This window comes from Drosophila albomicans, chromosome 3 (assembly GCF_009650485.2).
Source record: "Drosophila albomicans strain 15112-1751.03 chromosome 3, ASM965048v2, whole genome shotgun sequence".
NCBI lineage: Eukaryota > Metazoa > Arthropoda > Insecta > Diptera > Drosophilidae > Drosophila > Drosophila albomicans.
The window spans coordinates 21,993,362-22,011,303 of NC_047629.2; the positions used below are offsets into that span (position 1 = coordinate 21,993,362).

The following is a 17,942-nucleotide window of genomic DNA, read 5'->3' on the forward strand; positions in this document are numbered from 1 at the left end:
GCCAAGCAACCAAAAAGCATTTTTGGCTGCATGCCAACTGAAGGTGCCACACCAATCCAGCCACATAGGGAAAGAGGGATTGGGATGGGTAGGGAATAGAAGCCATTGTCTTGACCAAGGACTGCTCTAGTTTCAGTTTCAGTTCCAGTTGCACTTTCGGATATAGGTAATGAAGGTAGCTCAGCTGGATGCGAATAATTTGTTGGTTTGACGGATACGCAATGCATCGCTTGGTTGCATGTGGCATGTGCCAAGTGGCAGAGTCGGATCAACTGCTGAGAGATACGATTCGGCTAAGTTCGCAACGCCTTTTGTTCTCGCTAAATGCCGCCACCAGCAAATCCAACATCAACCACAGCGCATTGCCAACACTTCTCCCTCCAGGACTCCGGAACAACCTTGGAGTTGGCTGACAATAAAACCCGCGCAGTGGCAAGTGGATTTACGCTGAACACAGACGGCAGCATCATAAAATTTGTATGTAGATGAAAGCCATGGACAGTCCATAGTCCAAGGCGAAAACCGAGACGCAGACGAAGACAGAGACACAGATGCAGAGTCAGGTGTTGGACTCTCACGACTCGACTCTCGACTGCACTGCATAGAAATGTAATAAAATGAAACTCAAGCTGTAACAGAAGTCCAACTGAAGCTGTCTTTAATTCAACAACGAAATTAACTCAATGTTGGTAAAATGACTATTTGATAAAGAACTTCATATATATTGAAAATTACATTTATTTAATATGAATATTTTACAGAGTATTCGTTCGTTGGCTTGTGGAAAGAGATGAGCTGTGTATTAAATCGCTTTTATCGCTTAGATTTTCATATTTTCCTTGAGGCTGTGGGAGGAGCGGGGCTAATTTGAATTCAATGCAGCTGCTTAATATTAAAAGGCACTAAAAAGGCAACGAACCAAAAATTGTTTCACTTTGCCAGCGCCCTGAGACTGTGTGTATCATAAATTGGAAAATAAAATTTTTCATTTCGAATCGTTTGTAATTATGTTGACGCTGCTTTATGACTGATACGCACACCCACCACACTGATCTATATGTATATTTGAAAGTGTGTGTGTGTGTAACATTTTATAGCAAATTAAATTTTATTAGCGCACAATGTGCCTTGACATAGCCACCCCCCGCTCCTTCTCTCCTTTTGGCTGGATTACGTGTGGCAGCTCAAGTAGTACTTTACTATATAGGGAAAGGTTGGAAAGGTACACAACTTTAGCTATTGTTTGGCGGGTTGCGGGTTGCGCGCTGCGGGTTATGGATGCGGCAGGTGAGCTGTTGGTGCTCAGCGTGCTGTCGTTTCGAGTAGTTGTCATTGTCATTGTCCTTATCAACGGCGACAACAAAAAAGTTTTTGCAAAACATCTTACAAGTGCCAGGACATGCGTACCTTCCACATTCAACTCTACGGCAGGTTAAGCATCTATGCGTGTATATCTCCATTTCTCGCTCTCTTTCTCCCTGTGTGTGTTGAATGTGTAACCTTTTGCTGCTGGTGCTGCCAATGCTATTTGCTGCTACTGCTGCCGGCATTATGATGAGTTTTGCTTTTGCCAGACTAAGGCTAAACTCGTAAATACCTTCATTATCGTTAAATCATGCTGAGAGCTGAACTCGTACTCCACTGAACTAACTCGAGTTGAGGTTGTGCCTTTGTCCCGCCTTTGCGCCTTTGCCTTGCCTTGCCTTGCCTTTTATTTGCCCTTTATTTTCATTCATTTTTTTGCTGTTCAGGCTGTAGAAGGACTGTTGTCTCTTCGGCTTTGTGCCCGGCTCATGTGGACTTTTAAATAGATTTAAATGCGCATTTAAATGAAATAAATGAGCAGCATTTCAAGACCCACTCCGCTCTCTGTTTCCATTCTGTTCTAATCCATTCTGTTTCAATCCTCACATCTCTCACAACTGTGAATGGCAGCTGATATTTTAACCACATGGCCATGTTGGGCCTCTCTGTGCTTACATTTCTTTTGCAGCCAGCCTGCAATGGACTCATTTATCAGACAGACAGCTGTGAGGCACCTCCCCAATGTGCCTTGGGTGCCATTTATTCTTTTTCTCAGCCCCTAACCAGACACCTTTGATGCACGACAAGACTGTTGAGGCAGTTTGCTAATGGCAAAACTTTTACTTCATTCTAACATTCATGCCTAATAAACTAGCAAATTAATAAACAATCGAGGAAATGAAGCAACAAATCAAAATACAAATAAAAAGTAAGCTTAAAGCTAAACGAAAGCGCTGCCGAAAGACAAACAATACACAAAAGTTTTGGTTTCCTTTTTTGCTGCTAACTTTGTAGCCAAACAAAAGTGAACCAAAAGACTATGCAATTCACTTGACAGCACTGTCAAGACTTTTGCTATAATCTGAAAAGTAAAACAAAAATATTTTAAACTACTAAGATATACGAGAACGATCTTTTAATCAATTTAATTTTTTAATATACTTCTTGGACGATTTAAATTCAAAGCAAACAATTTACCATGACAGTTTGCGCTTTAAATAATGAAAATGTGAATTAAACTAGAAATATTGAGCAGCCAATTAGTTAAGAATTTGATATAGAACATTTAAAGCAAAATTTACATTATACGTACTTTGCAGGCATTTTTAATACCATTAATTTATAGGCAGACCTAATTTGAATAACTGTGAAACTTGTCTCTAAACTTTTTGGCAGTTAGTTATAAAAATACTGCTGCCATTAAGACTAATCATCATCATTTTTGAAGAAAATATTTAGTTACCTGAATGAAATGTTGTTCTCATTTGTCTTTTCTGTTCACGTCTTCACGTGCAAACTTTAAATGGACTGGCTTTGCTTTCGAGCCCTGAGTTTGGTTTATTTATGGGCATTCTCTCTAAGCAAAAAACAAAAAAAAATACAACAACAATTTGAACATCATAAAAATGCAATTAGATGAAATTTATGATGATTTTGGCGGGATGTTAATTACAAATATTCATAAATTACGCATGCCAGTGACGACAGAGTGCTACCAAAAATTTGTATAATGCCTTATAGGAATCACACACAGACACACTTAATGCAGTCTTCACGTGGTTGTGTGTGTGTGAGGAGAAAACAAATTTTAATTAAAAAGTCAATTCGTTGAAAAGTTGCGATCAACTTTCGCTGCCTGCTTGAAATGGGAAACTTGAAAAAGTTTCGCCTTTAAGGTTATTTGCATGCACATCCTGCACCTGTTTATATGGCAGGCTGGCAGTCTAGATAGGCAAACGATTTAAGAACTCTCTGCCTCTCTCGCTAAATGTAAAAATAATTGCCACTAAAACCCGAAAAACAAAAGTTTTCTATGCACAAATAGCAAAACTTCAGCTATCAAATGAACATGAATGCACAATGTGCCACACACACACACACACACAAACACATTCTCTCTCTCTTTCTTTCTTTCTTTCTCTCTCTTTGTATGCTTCACTGTGCATGCGTTAGTATGTGTGTCTGATTTAGTTAAGCATTCATTTTGCTTTATGAACTTTTCATAGCTTTGGCGTCACCGAAAAAGCCAAAGTGTGTGACCAATTGGATTTCTAATGAATGCAACTTTTGCCTCTCTGGTCAAATGGGTTGCCAAAAAGTTAATATGCTCCAGGCAGGCACAGAATGCCCATGCATTTTAGATTGACTCAGGAATTTCTACAAAGCAAAAGGGTATCAAACAGAAGAGCGCAATACAAACATGAAGAAAAAGCCGCAAACACAATACTCGACCATAAGATAATAAACTATTTTCAGAACTTCAGTGCTTGCATAAGTTTAAAATTTTAAATGTGCTATACATATTTTAGAGCAAATTTAATTTCACAAATATATATAAAAGTAAATTAGAGTAAATGGTGTAGAATAACAGAAGTATCTCTCCAAATTAAATAACAGTGCAAACAGATGTTATTCTTACTCAATTATAATACCCTATTGTACACTTAGATACTCCGTGATACCCAGGAGTCAATGCTCTCAGTTTATAGAAGGCACCACAAACTTTAAAAAAATGAATGTACGAGGAATCAGCATTTGCCATTGATAGACACTTGCAAAATGATTGCGTGTGCTTCCCAGAACGCTGCTCTCCGAGCCGATAAGATACTGGAAAAATGAGATAGAGAGCAAACCAATCGAGAATACACAGCTAATGGCAATATTTCGCCACACCTCGAAAAGCAATTCACCAAATTAGACGTGTTTCAGTTACCGAATCGAGATGTTGTTAAACAAGACATACAGGCATTGTGCAGCTGCAGTAATTGTCATGGGATTGGCAATTGCCACCTACGCCTATGATAATTATGGTTGGAAAAATAACCATTTGTTTATAGTCTCAAAATAATAACTAATTGTATACAATTTTTTAAAGAATTGCAGATGTTCTTGCATGTGGTACGCGGATTGCAGTTGGTGGCGACAGCTGTTCTACTCTTTGCAATTTTTAAGAAGGAACAGCTTCATAAGGATAAACTTATCCTCTTCTGGTTAGGCACTACGACATTCTTCGAAATGTCCATAGCGATTTGCAGTTTTAAGTTTATTGGTAGCGACTTTGTTTCCTACACCTTCGGATACTTTATTGGCTCACTATTTGCCCTTTTGGCATTCTGGCTAGCAATGGGTAAGTTGAAAATTGATGTAGCTAATCAGGATATCATAATGAAAATTATAAATTTATTGCAGCTGTTGTGGGCTACGCGATGTACATCATTTACTTGGAATATGTTGAGTTGATCCAAGTCAATGGAGCAGGACTAAGTCTTCCTCCGGTTGCTAATCAGATTAGTCCGATCTACGAGACAAAGGAAACTCCGCCACCATATATTCCAACCTCTGAGAATCTGTCGGTATCGATTCAGAGTTAAGGGAAACGATTATCTTGTAAAGTGCACATAAAAAGTGTAAATAAATATTGTTGCGAACAAAGCACAAGAACAAAGAAATAATTACTACACACTTCAAATATTAAGTATAAGCTAAAGCTTTTTATTGAGATTATTATCATGTATATACTACCAAAAAAGAATAAAATACTTTCGAAATCGATAAGATAACTGAGAAATTAGTAATATAAACATCTAGATTATATTGACCAATAAAGAGCTTACAGACAATGCTTACAAATTCAATAGTTATTGATTTCCCTTATCGAAATGTTGCCAAACAAACAAAAATTACTGATCGCGTTAGGATATCCATTTCGATTTTCTGTTGAGAGTAAGCGACATTTGATTTCATTCTCATGGTAATACTAAATTAAATTATTCAGTAGATAAGATGAAATCCGCGTATAATATCTGAGTATTGCAGATGACGACATTCGGAGCATGTTTCGATCCCTTTCATACAGATATTCTATAACTTTTTAAACCGGAAACCACAGAAGTTTACTTTTCGGACATTGTAAGCAGTTTATTTTTTTTAGTCAATGATAAAAATATACATCTATTGAGACACCCCAACAATATATTCCCACGTCAGTAAATATAACGGTGTCAAAACATAGCTTTGCAAAAGTAGGATGAGAGATTAGGTATACTGCTTTTGCGAATTCGGAAAGAATACGAGATATGAGCTTTATAAACAAAGACACAACTGTTTAAAAATCCAAAAGCCACATATATACATATCAATATAGAACTTGCTGCTGTGATCTGACGTCATAGGCAATCAAATATAAAAGCTCTGATCAGCAAGAAGTTTGAGTTTGATTGGCAAACACAAAGAAATCGATAAGATATTCGAACTGAGTGTTCGCATCGAACTCATGCACAACAAATCTAACGCTGATACACTTTCGATTTACTTTAATCATACCGTGTTCGATTCAACACTTGAGTGCTAGCAAACATGTATTGAGCGTTCTAGATCTCATCAATATGAGTAGTAATTTGTGTTGTACGATTCTTCAGTTCTGTTCTGTTCCTTAGCTAGCAATGTGGCTGAGTAATCGCAATGCGCAGATTGCCATTGGGCTAATGGTCTATGGCCTAGCCCTCATTACCCATACTCTTCCCTTTCCTTGTAAGTATACTTAAGATATTAAACTTTGTTCAACCGCTGATCAGTCTGAATTAATAGGGAATGAGGGTCTGGAGACAATGCGTGATCTAGAATTTGTGGCTACCTTAAGTCTACTCTTTGGAATTTTGAAGGCCCATCCAAAGCATCGCGCTAAGCTTATGCTTGGCTGGTTGGTAATAACAGTGTTCTGCTTTCTCTCAATGCTCAATACTGGAGTCATGATCATATGTCCACGTGTAGACAGAGGACCTGTCTCATTTATCTGGATTTTGATATCTTGGAGCCTTGCAGGTTAGCTGCTCTTAGCTCTTTAAACGCGTTGTGAAGCACATATAACTTTTACCTAACATTTGCCGCAGGTGTGGTGGCTCATTTGTGGATTATTATGTACAACGAATATGTAGAATTGACCATCGGAGCCGAACAGCCAGTCGAAGAAGTCCACCCAAAGGCTCAAGAGGCACTTAGGAAGCCATCGCTTTATCCCAATACAGAGAATCTGACGATTTCGGTTCATGGAAAGCCAGTCGAAGAAGTCGACGCAAAGACTCAAGAGGATCTTAAGAAGCCGTCTCCTTATCCCAATACAGAGAATCTCACGATTTTGGTTCATGGAAAGAGGATGGAAATATAGTTTTCGAATTTACAATCACTCATTAAACTAACTAGCTTCAAGCTAACCATTTTAAGTCCGTGTACTAACAATTTGACCCAGAAAGTATGTGCAATATTGAAATTTGTGACTAAAGAGTGACGCATGCAACGAAAGCCCGACAAAGTTGCACACGAGACTGCAGACAGCTTGTTGCACCAATTGATTTCAGAATGCTTCAAAAGAGTTGACGGTAAAGTAAAAAGCAGGGGAGAGAGGAGAACGAAATGCGCAATGATTAAGCGAAATTGTTAGTCAAAGTTGAGCTGCTAATTAGAGAGGAAACTACTTGTGGCAATGTGGCATCAACAACGCATTCGCCTTATGTGATCATTTTAATTAAAAAAAAGTAAGATAAATCGTTAGTTTCCATATGCTGCCTGTCACTTGACGCTGAAAAGTTGCCCCGAACTTGGTATACTTTTGAACTGCTCCAATTTGCATTTGCCACTTGTTACTTGCAACTTGCCACTCGCCGCATGCTGCTTACCGCTTGCCTTTTCCCAATTGGCTTTGCCTGGTGCAGCGTTTAATTAGCTGAAACTAGAAGCAAAGGCCCAAAGCCAAACCATGGAAATTATGTACTTAAATTAAATGTTGTATAAATGTGACAAGAAAATTGTACAAATAACCAAAAGTCCGAGGCCAAATCTAATTTGTAGGCCAACAATTTTTTTCTCATTGGCACGGAAAACCCAACTTTTCTAAAAAAACTGAAAAAGAAACACTAAAAAACAATTGTCAATTATTCCTGTGATTTCAGAGAGAAAAAATTTTGAATTTTCGAGCCAGTGAAATTAATTCCATTTATTTTATTTATTAACAACTAAATATTGTACAACATCCCCAAACTATTTAATTTAATGCACTCAATCTGTGCTCATGAAAAATTGATTTTTATTTAAAGAATATCCAAATTTGAAAGCAATTCTGTAGTCAAGAATAAAATGTGCGCGAAGTAAACATAAACAATGGAAGACCACTCAAATCTCTCTCAATTTGAATTCTTTTGCATATGCACAAAATTTGTAAACAGAATTAAATAAATTTGTATAGTATTTTGTGGTGTTCTCTTGTCTTTACTCTCTTGTCAGTGAGTGAGTAAGTAAGTGAGAGAGAGAGAGCTTTATTTATCTGACTAATAATCAGCCATTGGATCGATATTTGCTTTTAATATTGTCGAATGATACGGCGTCATTTTGACCACAGGCTCTGTGGGAATATGTCAAATCATTGATTCGAAATAATGCTTGGTATTTGCGGGGCATTTGGGCACGTATTTATATGGCTAAGCGATGCATAAAAATTGTATTAAAGTGGCATTAAAATCATGGCTGATGCGATGACACTTGCAAGAACAACTCGAAATCGACACAGTAAAATGCCCATTAAAATAATAAGCAGACCCCAAATGGTCCCTCGACTGACTCCGTTGGCCAGCTAATAGCAATGATCACAATATGTGTGTTCGTCCCTCTGGATGTTTAAATATGAGCAGCACGTGCCGCAGTCCCAACAATGGACTCAACTCGAGCATTTCGTGACCCAACCAATGACAATGAAATCGAAGACATCGGAAGCGGCATTCAGTAGTACTTATGCAAATAATTTCGATGCTCTACGAATCGTGTTTAGTGGTCAGTAGTAGTCAGTAGTCACCTCACAAATGAGCACTTGCTCTTAAAGCCTGCTCGCTTAATGGAAGGACTCGCTTTGAGGGTGGCTAATAAAGTGACACGGGAGCTTAGTGCTCAATGATTAGCTGAAGCGACAATCAATTCATTAGCTGTCAATTTGCACCCATTGACGAGCCACTCAAAATATGGCCAACTGTCAAAATGCTGCCCATGATGTCGCTTGGAATTTGAGCCTGATGCTTGCCAAAACCATTAACAGCTATCTATTCGTTGACGGACTAGAGGATGCGACCGCGTGTCGTGGTCGCTTTTGGATGTTGATCAATTGGACGTTGTTGGCAAGTGCGAGTTTCAATTAACGACAAGTTTCATAACGCGCCAAGTGATTGCCGTCAAATTAAAGCCATTTTGAGGTCTGCTAAATACATAAGGCAACAAGGAGTTGCCTGTCAGTCTGTTTCTGTCGACGTCGCTTAGAAGGTTGTCCATAAATTATGCAGCAGGCAGCTGACAGTTAATAGGCTAACAGCAACAGCAGCAGCAACAACTTGGCCCTGACAGACTAACATACTGAGCAGAATGTGCGCGATTATCTTAATTTATGCACAAGTCCAGTTGCTGGACTTTGTGTTTGTTATGCCTTTGTGTGTGCGTGTACGGAATGTGTGTGTGTTTGTGTGCGATGTTTGCAGCTGGCAAAATAAATATAAATTGCAAAAACTGTCAAAGCCATGACAAAAAAAAAAAAACAGAACACAGGGAATGCAATGAAAAGCGTTCAAAGTCGAAAGGCGATTCCTATGCTATAGGTCTTCTGCTCTTCTTCCTCTTCTTCAGCAGCCCTACACACACAGACTGCGTGTGTGTTAGCACAATAAAGAAATTTTTATCGCTGCCGCATTTGACATTTGAAGTATGCGCTGCAAAATTTATTGTTGCCCCACCGCGCTTGTTTCAATACAAAACCGATAAACCTGCTTAAAATGAAAAACTTTTCGCTCTGGCATTTGCCTTTGCCTTTTGCCGTTGCCTTTTGCTTGTTTTCCTTTTCAGCTTTCACTTTTCCTTTGGGCAGTTCAGTTTTGTCCAGAATTTCAATTTCAATTTCAATTTGGGCTTTAATATCCATTGTATTTGCCTATTTAAAACACTCGACAAATATGGCAAACAAAGGCAGCAAACATTCAAGTGACGAAAGTATTTGCCAAGCACTGCTGCCAACCAGCAGTCCAAAACAACAAAAGTGCTTGTGGGGGGTTGTAGATGGGTCAGAGGAGGGAAAGTGGAGGGAAGGCCGTTTTACCTGTTGAAAAATAGTTTTCCCATACCAATTTTCTAAATGCACGCAAACGTCAAAAGCAACAAATGATGCCGCAGCGCAGCAATGGCCCTGAAGGGAATGCAATAAACAGAGAGAGAGAGAGAGAGAGCTATAGAGAAAGAGTAAGAGAGGGAGATCGGGGCAAGGTTGATATGGAGGGGGAGTGGCATTGGAGGCGATTCGAGTGACAGGAAGCTGGGCGACAGAACTGTCATTGATTGTCACACATTGTGTCGAGCCAAGGAAAGTGAGCTGCGAGTGTGTGTCTGTGTGTGTGTGTATGTGTGTTTGAATGTTGGCAACTCTGATTGCCGAAGCCGTAATTGTGCGATGTGCGTTCGCTGCGTTGTTGGTTATGCCAGCTGCCAGCAATCGGCTTATAAATATTGCATGGGCTCTACGGTAAAACGATTGAAAAACAATGCGTTCGCTGACACTAAAGTGGTTCAATAATGCAAACGAAACGCATTGCAAAACAAAGCAGAACAACAACAAAACCAAACGTAAACTCTTCTTTCCCTTTCTTCACGTTTTTCTTTTCGTCCTCTCAGTTTAATGGCAAGTCCTTGCGCCGTCGCATTTTATCGCAGCAGCAACAGCAGCAATAACAATACACTGGGCTGGCTGACTGGCATCTGTACCAACTTCAAATCAACACAGCTGGCACACCTGCTGCAGTCCGCAGTTGGCCACGTGACGTCAATGCAAATTGTACGTCGATTGCAACGACGTTGCGTATACGCACTGTGCCAAAAAGTTGTATTCACCACCAATTTGCATAACAATGGGTTAGCTTAGACTCCTTCCACCTTCCACACACATATATACCCACTCTCGTTAAGTGTGACAATAAATTGCTGTCAAGTTTTATTTATCTATAGCTTTGGCCATTTCCTGTGTGTGGCTCGTGTCCAAGCCAAGCAATAATATGAGCAACACAATTGCTGTAAATGTGAAGCACACTGAGATGCTCTATGAAATGGAGAATTTGTGTACTAGGTTAGGTGTTGGCTACAATTGATGTTGATCAAAATCCATTAAAGTTTTCATTTTCTTACTCTTTAAATGTATTTTCTGCTTACTACTAACTGTTTACATATATTTTATTTTATTTATGTTCATCTTTCTTGTTACTATTTAGTACGAAAAACAGTTTTTGCTAAATGTTATTTATATATTGTTATTTAAAGTTTTTTTTAACTGCTTACTATTAAATGCTTACATGTATTTTATTTATATTTATCTGTTTTATTGTCAGTTTGTTACCAAACTGAATAATTATTTTTGTGTTATTTTAAATTAAATTCTAGTGTAGGAAAATGAATCTGATTTTCTCTTATTTTATTTATATTCTTTCGTAACTTTTAATTAAATTCTTTCTTGCGTAGAGCAAGATAACTCAACTCTAAATATAATTTTTATTTGCAAGTTAAGTTATAGAGTCAAAGAGCAAGCTACAACAACTGAAGGCCTTCCGACTGAGCTTACTAAAGTTTAGTCAGTAACATGTTCACTAAACAACGTATTAATTAAAGTGTTTTACAATACTACTTTCATTACCTAGTGGTTGCATAGAATTGCGCCTTCAACCAAGAAAAAAATACAGGGTATATAAAGCAGCAACTGGCACTTCATCTGCTCATTGCCATTTGTGCTCCGCAGTTGTGGTCAAAATGGCGCTGCCGAGTGCGCTTTATTACCTTTTTTCACTTGTACAAGGCAAATACGTTTTTGTTTCTTGTTGTTGGCCATTTCCTTTTTTCCATTTGTTTTTGTTGTAGTTGTTGCTGGCTCGCTTTCTGTTTTGTCGGGTTCATTGTCTTTTTGACCAGACACCAAAGTGCTAACCAACGTCTGCTATTTGTGTGAGTGAGAATCCTTTTGCCACGTGTATGGGTGTGTGTATGTTTGGTGAATTTGTATGCCTCGCGTGTGCGTGGCAAACAAATAACACACAAAAGGGCAAAGCCAATGGCGGTGGCAGTGGCAAAGGCAATGGAAATCGCAATGGCAACGCCGCACGCTCGTCTCTTCTCCCTCGCTCGTCCATCTCTTGGGCATAATTTGCGTTTAATGAATTGTGCAAAAAGATTTTTATTCACTTAGCTGCACACACACACACACACACACACACACACACACACGTATTGACACACACTCGCAGAGACAGTTGAAGAGGGACACCTCGCACATGGGGTAACAGGAATGTAAGCCGCTTAGCGGCATTTTGGTCTAGCAAATTGAAATGCGCTGCATATTGGCCTCGCCTGGTCCTCAGCATACAATATTTGACAACGGAGCTAATTCCTCTTTATTCCCGATTGCTTTTCGATCAATTATTTAGTCATTAATGTTACTTAGAATGCGTCTCCAATTCTTGGAAGTTTGATCGATGAATTCGTGGACGCGTCCCTCTTTAAATGTGGAATTCGCTTGAAAAATTTCGTCAATGTTAATAATGGTTGTCCATTAGATGAAAACAAAAGAAGCCACCAACAAAAAAAAGCGACTGGATTTCTGCTAATTGCACAAACTGCGTAGCAAAAAAAAAAACCGAACCTAAATCATATTAAATTTTTGGTGCTTTCGCTTTTCGTGAAGCGGAAAATCTTAAAGCATACTTTGCGGTCTTTATTGCCGTGGCAACTTGAGGCGTTCGTTTAACACTTGAGGCTGGCCATCATTCGCATACTCACGCACACACACACACACACAGCTGTCAGTTCATCATTTGAAGTGCAGCAACAACTACACGATGAAGAAGAAGATGAAAACGGAGAAGAAGAAGAAGTACACTTAACACCACATCAACTTAAGATGATGGCCGGCGTGACAACAACACACGCGAACTTTTCAAGATATGCGAACAGTAACAAAGGCAGCCAAAAACACAAACGCATAAATAAATAAAAAAAAAAACAGCGAGAGTGACACAAGCGAGACATAGCATGAGATAGAGAGAGCGAGAGAAAGAGGGGATTGTAAAAGAGATAGAGGGAAAGCGGAAGCTGTAATTTACACAGCCGCTTCACGCTCAATATGAACGTCAGAAACGTTTTGCTGATATCGGCCACATTGGACACGCCCATTGCACGCCTTTATCTGACGTTTTGTGGATGCGTGCCACGGTTGTGAATATCCTGTAAATCCTAACAGAACGGATATGCAAGAATATATAATCATTGGAGTTTCACATAATTTCAACTTTAATTATAAATTATAACATTTTTTTGTACAATATTTTTTTTTGTTTCTTAGATATACAAGCTAAATCTTATAAATTGTGATTCCTTGAATGCATTTTATTTTATATTACTATTTTTAATATGTTTTCCTAACTACTTATAACTATTTTGCTGAATTGGGTTTTACTCAGTATTAATTTGTTTAAACCCAATGGTTATCTAAATAATAATAATAGTTCCCTTCTATTTAAAATAATAATAATAATTTTCTTATGGGTGTAAAATCTGAAAATAATGTCAATTCTATACAAATGAAGGGTATTTTCTGCACGTTCATATTATGTTAACTACATTTATTTTTTTTTTTAGCACTTTGATACGCATTTCAATGCTGCTGTGGCACTTCGTTGTCTTTGGCTCGTGTCGATTGTCGCCTTCCGTTGGCTCAATCATTTTACGTCCCATAAAACATAAATAGAAATCGATGCTCGATGCTCGATGGAGGCATCTCTCCATCTCCTATCTCTCACTCCAGGCTTCCATTGCCACATCCACATTCTTGTGCCGCCAAATTCAAGCTCATGCCCATTCAGTTTCCACAACCATTGGCAGTTTCATTGCCGTTTCGATTGTCATTGTTTCGTCTGCCCAGCGACAATTTGAATTACCAGCACAAAAAAAAAGAAAGCGACGAAGAAAAACAGAAGGAAAATCGCTGGCAAAGGTTTGCCAACACGGAGTAAAAGAGGATTTTTTTTGAGAAGGACTGAAGGCATTGGCATTGAGGCACTTGGCGTATGTCGCACGTATCTGTATCTGTAGTTGTATTTGGGTAGCTGTATTTGTATCTGTATCTGTATCTGTCTGTCGTTAGGTCTGCGGTGCTCCGGCGATTGTTGCCGCTGTCCTTGTCTCGGCATCGTAACGCGCTCCCTAGGGCAACATTTGGCGGTTTTTGCCTGAGGCGAGCAAGTCTATAATGCAGCATTATTTTATGTCGAGCCAAGCAATTTATTGAATTTTCTCCTTCGTTGCCTTGCCCTTCTCTCTCTCGGCGTCCCCGTCTCTGTCTCTGTCTTTATCTTTGCCATGTTTCATTTTGGGTTTTAGCTTTACAGTTTGAGTTTTGCGCTGAAGTATTTTATGGCACTTTTGGGTGAATATCAATAAATTTTTAATACATATGATAAAGTGCGTCAAATGATGATTGAAATTGAGCTTCAACTTCTTCAAGGCAACTTTTGTGTGGTACTCATGTATTTGGTTCGCTTCTTTTTTTTGTCTGCTAATGTTGTTGCAACATGAACTTGCTGCACGTTTTTTGAAAAGGTTTGTTCAATCTTGGATCTATGCAGTAAATTCAATTCACTTTTTGCCTTTGTACTTCGTACTATCTTTTACACTCGACTTTGCCATTTGCCATTTGCTATTTGCCTTTTGCCACTCGCCGCTTTGCCACATGCAACTTGACACTTGCCACTTACCGCTTTACACTTTCCACATTCGTTTGGCCAGTGGAAGTGATAAGAAAAATGCAATTTTCAGCAGCACACATGTGACAAAAGTTGAAGAGTGTAAAGCAGAAGAAGAAGATGGAGGGAATGAGGTGAAAGAAGTCTTGTACTAGCTAAGCAGCTTAGCAGCAGCTGCCTGCTGTCTGTCTGCAGCCTTTTGAAGCAGTCAGTGCCCAATTCAATTGGGGCAATCAAATCAATGGCAAACGCCACTAAATTTGTGATTTTTATGCAAATTTAAACGAAATATTTGCATAGAGTCAGCGGCGGATGGCGGCAACTAAAACTGGGAATGAGACATTGATTGAATCGCTCGCTAACTGTATTCGCTCCTTTCCCATCTCTCTCTCTCTCTCTCTCTTAGTCTCTCGTTATCTATCTCGGCAGCCAAATTTAATTGCTTTAGTGTATGCGTATGCGAATCAACTCAACTCACACACATTTAATTACAACACCGTTGGCAATAATTTATAATACTAATTAAAATTTTGAACACGCACACACTCACATGCGTTCGATCTTGGCACAAACACACATACTCACACACGAAGATATACGCACACAAATAATCAAGGGTAGAAGACACGCCTCTGGCATTGAAAATTTCCATTTGCATGCAGACTACGACAACAGTTAGACAGTCACGTTTTCGAGCGTTCACATGTGTGTGTGTGCGAGCGTGCGAGTGTGTGTGTGTGTGACCTTTATCAATCAAATGTTAATTAAGTTTCAAGTCTGGCAAAGGCAGGCAAAAGGCCACAACCAACTAACAATCCTCAAAATTGCTTCGGTTTGTATCTGTTCCTCCCTTTGGGGCACTTTCAATATGACAAAGCGGCGACGGTGACGGTGACGGCGACAGCTAGTTAAAAATTATTGCGTATACGCCATGTGGCACGCTGTTGTGCGCGAAAAGTGTAATGCGCGCATCAAATAAAATTAGCCACTTGCAACACACACAAACACAGGTCTGTTTGTGCTGTTCTTTTGCTCTGCTCGATTGGCTGTCCAATGTGCAGACACAAAAGCGCAACCGGAAACGGAAATGCTCTGCAGCACATGTCATCCGTTTACATTCTTCCTATATGTTCTGTGTTTCTCCACCACCCCTCTCTGTCTCTCTGACGACATTGTCTAGCTTGTTTGTAATGGTTTTTTGGTTAACATGCGCCCAGATTGATGCGTGGCCAAATTGTACACAGCCGCAAATTGTGGCAATTTCGGTTGCTGTCAACGACTCACACACACACGCTTTTCAAGTGGGAAAAGGCACGTTTTTCTACCAGGCAATGGCCATAGAAATGGCCAAAACAAGACAGTCAACTTGCCACAGGCAGCAACATGAGCTGCAGAAGCAGCAGCAACCAAAGCCAACACAGAAGTCGAAGCTGCTGGCATTGCTGTGGTTTGCCAGCTCTTCACTTGTCACTCTGTCGCTCTGTCAGCTCATCCGTCTGTCAGTCACATTTCGAGTTTATGCATTGGACTGCAGCAAAGCAATTTAAGCACTTTATGAAATCGTATTAAAATGCAATAAATTGTGTTCAAAAATGTTTTGTCTATGACACATAAATGGCGCTGCACTTGGCAAACAAAAAACCAAACACACACACTTTACAGTTGATCAGATTTTGTGTGGTTGAAATCATTGATATAGAAGAGCTTACAGTTTTACAATTAGTCAAACTGGCGTGAAATTACTGAAGTATTATGTAGCGCAACTCTAATATTTTACACTTTATATTGAAGCTAATCTCGTGTGAGTACAATTTGCAGTTTACATTTGTGTGCATTTAACGCCACGTTTATTTATCGCTTGTGCGTTTAAATTTACGTTCTTGCACGTTTCGCAGCTGACACATTGCGTATACGCCACGTATCAGCGGGCAAATGCAACTGCAACTGCAACTGCGATGGCGACGAGTGCATTGTGTGTGAGAGCAAAGTGACAAGAGCAGCAAAGCGAAAGGTCATCGCATGCACCTTGGCATTTGTCTCCATTTCCCGGTCCGTTCCCCTCTCATGTGTGTTTCCTGTTACTGTTACTACTGACACTCACGCTCACGTTCCCCCCACCCACACACACACCTACGCTCTGCTTGACAGTTGTAAATGACAGACGTCAGAATGGCACAAAAGACACCCAGCTGCCAGCTGTGGATGTGTTGCATTGGGATGCAGTAACCTGCAACGTGCAACCACCAAAAAACAAAAAAAAACAACAGAGGAAAAAAAATGTCAGTTGCCATTGCGTTGCAACTTTTTAGCTTCAGTTTCGAGAGCTATTTGATTGCCCCCAAAGAACTGTCAACAACCTTACAAAAGCTTCTATTGATCGCCACACATTTTTCACCTACTGTTATTGACCATTAATCGAAGGCTAATCAGCTTAAAGCTCCTCGCGTTCCATAACTGCATTTGCTGCTGCTCCTAAATGGCTTGGAAAAGTTCTTTGGATCCAGTGCAGGGTAATTGCTCGTGAAGGGACTGTGAAAAATGGCATTTAAATTCGCGTTTTTGGCCCAGTTCGTTCATCTAACTGTTACGGAGCAATCGTAGCATATGTCAAAAATTTGGCCAACTGACTGCGAGAATTGTGCACAACACCAAAAAAAAGCTGAAATGCAATTTGGTTAAAGCGACATGTTGCATGCATATTGAATGCAACACACAGAGTTGAATTTGCTCGCCCTGTCGGTTAACTTAATTCACTCAACTTTTTGCAGTGCACACTAAAAAAATAAAACAAATAAACAGCAACAACTCTGCTTAAAATGTATAAAAATAAGAGCGAAAGAGCGGGAGGGAGTACGAGAGGAAAGTTGAACAAATCGCAAACGAAATAATTGAATTTTCATTTCCGTTTTATGTGTTTACTTCCGCTGCGTGCTTCAGGCAGGCACATTTCATGATTGTGACGGCCCTCGGCACATCGACCTTATAAATGAGGTACGGCTTTCTCAGACTCTGCCCTGTCCCTCCCATTTTCATTCTGATTTCAGCCTATTTGTATACAAAAGCACTCAATTTTTGGCAGGCTTGAAAACTTTTTAAGTCAATTGTCAAAAAGTTTTTAACGTATTTTCAGAGCCAGAGCCCCACACGCACCATTCCCTTGCACCCCAGCGCCCGCCCCTCCAATCATTGTGCAACTGTGCCGCTGTGTCGACTGTTTCTTTATCGTTTTGTTGCGCTGCGAAATTGAAATATAATTCGGTAAAGTTTTGCCGTACGTGGCCATAAATCAATGGCAGCCGAAAAAAGGCGGCCAAACTCAAATTGATTTAAGCCTCAAATGTGTTGTGTTGCGTGTGGGCGTGGTCTGCAATCAAATGAGACACTGTCACATAATGCGGTCAGCATCAGCTTAGCAAACCTTAAGTTCTTGATTAATTCGCCGTTAATAGAGCACAGAAATGATCATATAAAATGCACATAAAGTATTTCCCCAGTTGTCAGTCTTCATTTAAGTAGGATTCACTCGAATGCACAACAGACACTCACTCCATTGCATTGCCACTCTAAGCGAAATGACAGTAACCACAGAACCACCTTCAGCTTCTTCTTCTCGTTTCTACT

General features: G+C 39.6%; 2 protein-coding genes across 2 annotated transcripts; both read left to right on the forward strand.

Moving 5' to 3' along the window:
• The first annotated feature begins 4,210 nt into the window (after positions 1–4,210).
• On the forward strand, positions 4,211–5,154 carry LOC117568609 (uncharacterized). Its single transcript, XM_034249370.2, has 3 exons — positions 4,211–4,334; positions 4,400–4,651; positions 4,714–5,154. Exons 1-3 carry the CDS (start codon positions 4,247–4,249, stop codon positions 4,893–4,895), a joined length of 522 nt encoding a protein of 173 aa, XP_034105261.1. The 5' UTR covers positions 4,211–4,246; the 3' UTR covers positions 4,896–5,154.
• A 784-nt stretch (positions 5,155–5,938) lies between these two features.
• LOC117568683 (uncharacterized) lies at positions 5,939–7,723 on the forward strand. The gene is made up of 3 exons (XM_034249491.2): positions 5,939–6,054; positions 6,112–6,345; positions 6,414–7,723. Exons 1-3 carry the CDS (start codon positions 5,967–5,969, stop codon positions 6,686–6,688), a joined length of 597 nt encoding a protein of 198 aa, XP_034105382.1. The 5' UTR covers positions 5,939–5,966; the 3' UTR covers positions 6,689–7,723.
• Positions 7,724–17,942: the final 10,219 nt, after the last annotated feature.